Raw genomic sequence first — 4,551 nt, forward strand, 5'->3', positions numbered from 1 at the left:
ATCTTTCTTCTATCATTGACAGTCCCTCTAGGTTGTGGGCTGCTTGCCTGTGTTCCTGAGAAGCATCTACGGTACCAGTCTATAGAGTGTGTTTTCTTTAGTGAATTACCGGTATGTTTACCGGTAATAAACTTGCACTGTTTTATGTATATGTTTGATTACATACAGCCTTGTGACAGTTTTCCTGCATGTCATAAGCATTTGAATATAAATTAAAATGTTAAAATCAAATCTGATATTGTTTTACCTTTTATTTGGTGTGTGGAAGGTGTGCGGAAGAGGGGGTAGTCTTATATGGCGAGTATATAACAAACTCTGTATTTTGAGTGGAAATGTTAGGGGGTCGTCTTATATGCCCAGTCGTCTTATACGCCGGCAAATACGGTATGAATCAGGAGGTCATGAATCGATTCCTGGTCAAGGCACATTCCTAGGCTGTGGGCTCAATCCCCAAGGGGTGAGGGGGGGGCATGCAGGAGGCAGCCAATCCATGATTCTATTCTCTCTCATCACTGAGATTCTATCTCTCCCTCTCCATTCCTCTCTCTGAAATCAATAAAAAAAATTTTTAAAAAAAGAATATAAGAAACTTTAACCGTTTGACTGCTGACGTATTTTTTCGGACATATGCCAAAACTGCAGCACTAATTGCGCATGTATGGGAAAAAATGTAAAACACTTTTTATACAATAAACTCACTTGTATTGCTTTGCAACAACAAAAATTAAAAAATACCAATTGTTTACATAAATTTGTTTTAAATAAGAAGAGCGCAATAGCGCTTCTTAGCAGTCAAATGGTTAAATTATAAAATCACAAAAGCATATTGTTAAATGGATACAGAGCTTCTACTTAGGATGAAGTAGTAGTCTTGGAAATGAATAGTGGTGATGGTTGCATAATATTGTGAATGTAGTTAATGGCCACTAGATTATAAACTTAAAAATGGTTAAAATGATAAATTTATGTGTATTTTACCACAGTTCTAAAAATTGCCCCCAAAATTATATTTTAAATAATAAGAACAAAATTAATAAAAGTTTGAAAATTAGAGGGTAGAAAAATCATTTTAAATCACAGTAGCCCTAAGCTATAAAAGTTGTTCTAGCCCTAACCGGTTTGGCTCAGTGGATAGAGCATCAGCCTGCGGACTGAAAGGTCCCAGGTTCGATTCCGGTCAAGGGCATGTACCTTGGTTGCGGGCACATCCCCAGTAGGGGATGTGCAGGAGGCGGCTGATCGATGTCTCTCTCTCATCGATGTTTCTAACTCTCTATCCCTCTCCTTTCCTCTCTGTAAAAAATCAATAAAATATATTATAAAAAAAAAAAAAAGTTGTTCTAGGTGCACAATCATTTTGTACACCTTTATGAGAACTAAATATATATTTGCTATTGCCTTTTTTGACCATTCTTCCACAGATATGAAGGTATCTTTCCATATTCGTTCATCTGTATTTCTTCAATAATATACTCTCAGAAGAGAGGATTTCAAACTTGAGTATATAAAAAACTGAAATTCAAATTTCTAGGAAAAAAAGTAATCAAAAGGATACCGGTTACCGTAGATTCAGCCTGATTCTAAATGGAGTTCGCCTTCATTATCTGGTAATAACTTGAGTAAAATAGAGCAAGTAAGCATTTGAACTTACCGATGAGATGTTTTCCAGTTCCATATGTTTGACCAAGGGCATTCGTAGAAACTGGCCCTTGATAAGGAAATCAAACTCCACATGTTTGTGGACCTCTAAAGAAAACACATAATAAAATCATCACTCTGAGGACCCGAAGTGGTATTGGCAGAGATGTCTATGAGAGACTCCACAACAAACAGGTACCTATTATCCCAGTGTGGCCTCTGAGTTTCTCCAGAATAAAGTGTTTACATCTTCTATTTCATGTGTGATTTTACTTTTTAAAAACCATCTTATTATAGAAAAATTCAAATATATGCAAAAATGGAGAATAAATTTTATAATAAATCTTCATATACCTATCATGAAACTCCAATGATCAAATTATGGCCAATCTTGTTTAATCAATATTGTTGCACACATTGTTTATATTAATTTTATGGGCTAATAACATATTCACCCAGCATTATGTTTAATATTTGTATCTTTATAAATGGTTTGATACTCTTAGATGTTTTTAAATGTTTTACCCATTCTTATGAATCTTAAATAGTTAAAAAAAATAGCAGTATGAACACTGGCATTTGTTATTCCGTTTTGTAGAAGTACAGCAAGGGGGGCCCAAGCATCCAGATGTTTGCTCTCTGCCAACCCAGCTTGGCCGTCTTCAGCAGTCACAACTATTACACTGAAATCTTTATTCCTAAATCTCAACCACCTTATCTCCTTAGTCCTAAAAATATTTTTTTCCTGGAAACTTTTTATTTCAAAGCATTTTTTAAAGTATCAGCAGGGAACCCCATATATTATAGTTTATAAATTTTACCATTATAAAATGTATGCAGTATTATAAAGTAAGGCCAAAATAAGAAAATAAAAGTGTGATGGAATTTACTGGAGTTAGTGGTAACTTTTCAGAACATGTTACCTACCATTTTTAGCCTGCAGCAATTTATTAATGATGTTACTAAGGTCAGCAACTTCAGAAGCTGCAGGGATTGAGAAGGGAACATCATCTACTGCATATCTACGAAACAAAAACGAAACATCAAGATTATGTCCACAGACTATTTTAACAAATGTGCATTCATTCATTCATTCATTCATTCAACAAACATGTTCCGGGTATCTACTACATGTCAGACATTTTGCTGCATGGGATGAACAAAATTAATTGCCAGGTCAGCTCAAAAAGCTACAAACACGCCATAAGGCAGGATGTGATTAGGTTTCAAATGAATGCTACAGACCTGGGGACTGTTGTTAAAAATGTTTGTATATACACGTATGTATACACACAGATAGATATATTTATGTATATATATATCCACAAATCTGTAACCGAGTGACTTCCCAGTCTTACTAACCCCCTCTTCAGAGCTCCACTTTCTAGCCTGGTTTAGGAAAACAGCGTCTACCACCTACTTAAAAAGAAAATGAAGCTGTGTTTTCAGAAACGGACACATCATGGGCAGACAGCCTGCAACGACTTGGTTCACGGCCCAATGACACAATGTGCCTCCTGCTGGAGGCAGCCCCGCAGCCCTCCGGCTCCTCCACGGTCACAATTTAAATGGCGATACCAGAGGTGGGTCCCGGAGGAACCCCCGAGAGGTACCGCTGCCGCTTGGGCGGAAAACACGGTCCAGCGAGGAGTCCAGCAAAAAAAGAAGCGGGGGGTCGGGGGTGTAAAGGTGAGTGCGGCAAAGGCAGAGACCCGCAGGGTCACGCGGAAGGAGTCCTCGCAAAGGACCCCCGGAAGGGGCGAGGGGCGCAGCGTACTCACTTCTTGTTGTCAGTGAAGAAGCGGGTCTGGAGCTGGGCCATCGCGGGGGTGCTCAGCAAACTGGCCCACAGAGGCGCGGGGGGTAACGGTCCCACGAGCCCCTCTTCCGAGCGCCGGTCCCTCGGGTTTACAAAAAGAAGCGGCTCACGGTTACCCTGCACCAGGGCCGGGACCCCGCTTGCTCCACCACCACGCGGCGCCCGCCCGGAGCCCAGGCCGCACACATCAACCACCGATTCCCGGATGAGGCGCCAGCGATTAGAGCAGCCGAGCCTTAAAGACACAGCGTCCCTTTCATCTCCAGGGAGTTTTCTGTTCATATAGTTAGGCCTGGGATCGAGAGTGCTCTCGATCAAATTTGCTTCTCTCTCGCCTTCCCTTTTATTACATAACAGGGTGACTTCAGACCCGATATTTCAAACTCGGGTCCCAGATACTACAACCCCCAGAAAGCATCGATTCTCAGACGCTGTAACCGCTGGGAACTGTAGTCTTCTTTGCCACCCTGCCCTCAGGATATCTTACTTGCATAATGAGATTACTTAATTTTTTTTTGTCTGGAATGCTCCCCCCCCCTCATTTTTATTAAACCGTCCCGACTCCAGTCAGATATTTATTATATTTCCTCTTTGTTCCAGCTTTAATTTACTAAAGCCGTTCCGCGTTTATTTGACCACGCATACTCACAAGCAGAGTCACTCTGCCTAGACTATTCGTGGGCTCTCGCCTCTACCTTCAGGGTTTAAATCCAGATGAGAGAAAAATACAGGGCGAAAAAAAGGAACGCAATCCGAGTGGGAACGGACGACGGTGGCCGACAGCGGTCTCCTCTCCGGCCCGCGTTGCGCGCTCTGGGCGGGGCCGCGCCTGCGCACTGTGCCGGTCTCCATGGCGGGGCCTCGGAGCCCAGGCGAGGTTGAGTAGACTCGTTTTGGATTTTCTCCCCTCTGCTCCGGCGCTCCGTGGACGTCCCTCCTCGCCCCGTAGAGCTCCCGGCGGCGGCGGGACTGGGGGAGGTGGAGGTCTGGCGGAGCTGTCGGCGCGGACGGACCGGACGCTGCTTCCCCCCTCAACCCCCTTCCTCCGCCGCCTCCTCCTCCCATCACCTCCCGACCCTCCCGGTCCCTAAGCA

At 42.9% G+C, this 4,551-nt stretch overlaps 2 protein-coding genes across 2 annotated transcripts in view; one reads left to right on the forward strand and one right to left on the reverse strand.

The window, feature by feature from the left end:
- The window catches only part of WDR12 (WD repeat domain 12), a 14,416-nt gene extending 10,192 nt beyond the window's left edge, over positions 1–4,224 (reverse strand). Inside the window, exons 1-4 of the mRNA XM_006759393.2 lie at positions 4,107–4,224; positions 3,420–3,749; positions 2,566–2,660; positions 1,652–1,746 (exon numbers count right to left, since the gene is read on the reverse strand). Of these exons, the coding sequence (XP_006759456.1) occupies positions 1,652–1,746; positions 2,566–2,660; positions 3,420–3,739 (510 nt within the window). The 5' untranslated portion in view covers positions 3,740–3,749; positions 4,107–4,224. The remainder of the gene's footprint in view (positions 1–1,651; positions 1,747–2,565; positions 2,661–3,419; positions 3,750–4,106) is intronic.
- An 85-nt stretch (positions 4,225–4,309) lies between these two features.
- CARF (calcium responsive transcription factor) overlaps positions 4,310–4,551 on the forward strand; it is a 50,324-nt gene continuing 50,082 nt past the window's right edge. The window contains exon 1 of the mRNA XM_015561103.1: positions 4,310–4,334. The gene's annotated coding sequence lies outside the window, so the exon portion shown is untranslated. The remainder of the gene's footprint in view (positions 4,335–4,551) is intronic.

This window comes from Myotis davidii, unplaced genomic scaffold (genome assembly GCF_000327345.1).
Source record: "Myotis davidii unplaced genomic scaffold, ASM32734v1 scaffold394, whole genome shotgun sequence".
NCBI classification, from domain to species: Eukaryota; Metazoa; Chordata; class Mammalia; order Chiroptera; family Vespertilionidae; genus Myotis; species Myotis davidii.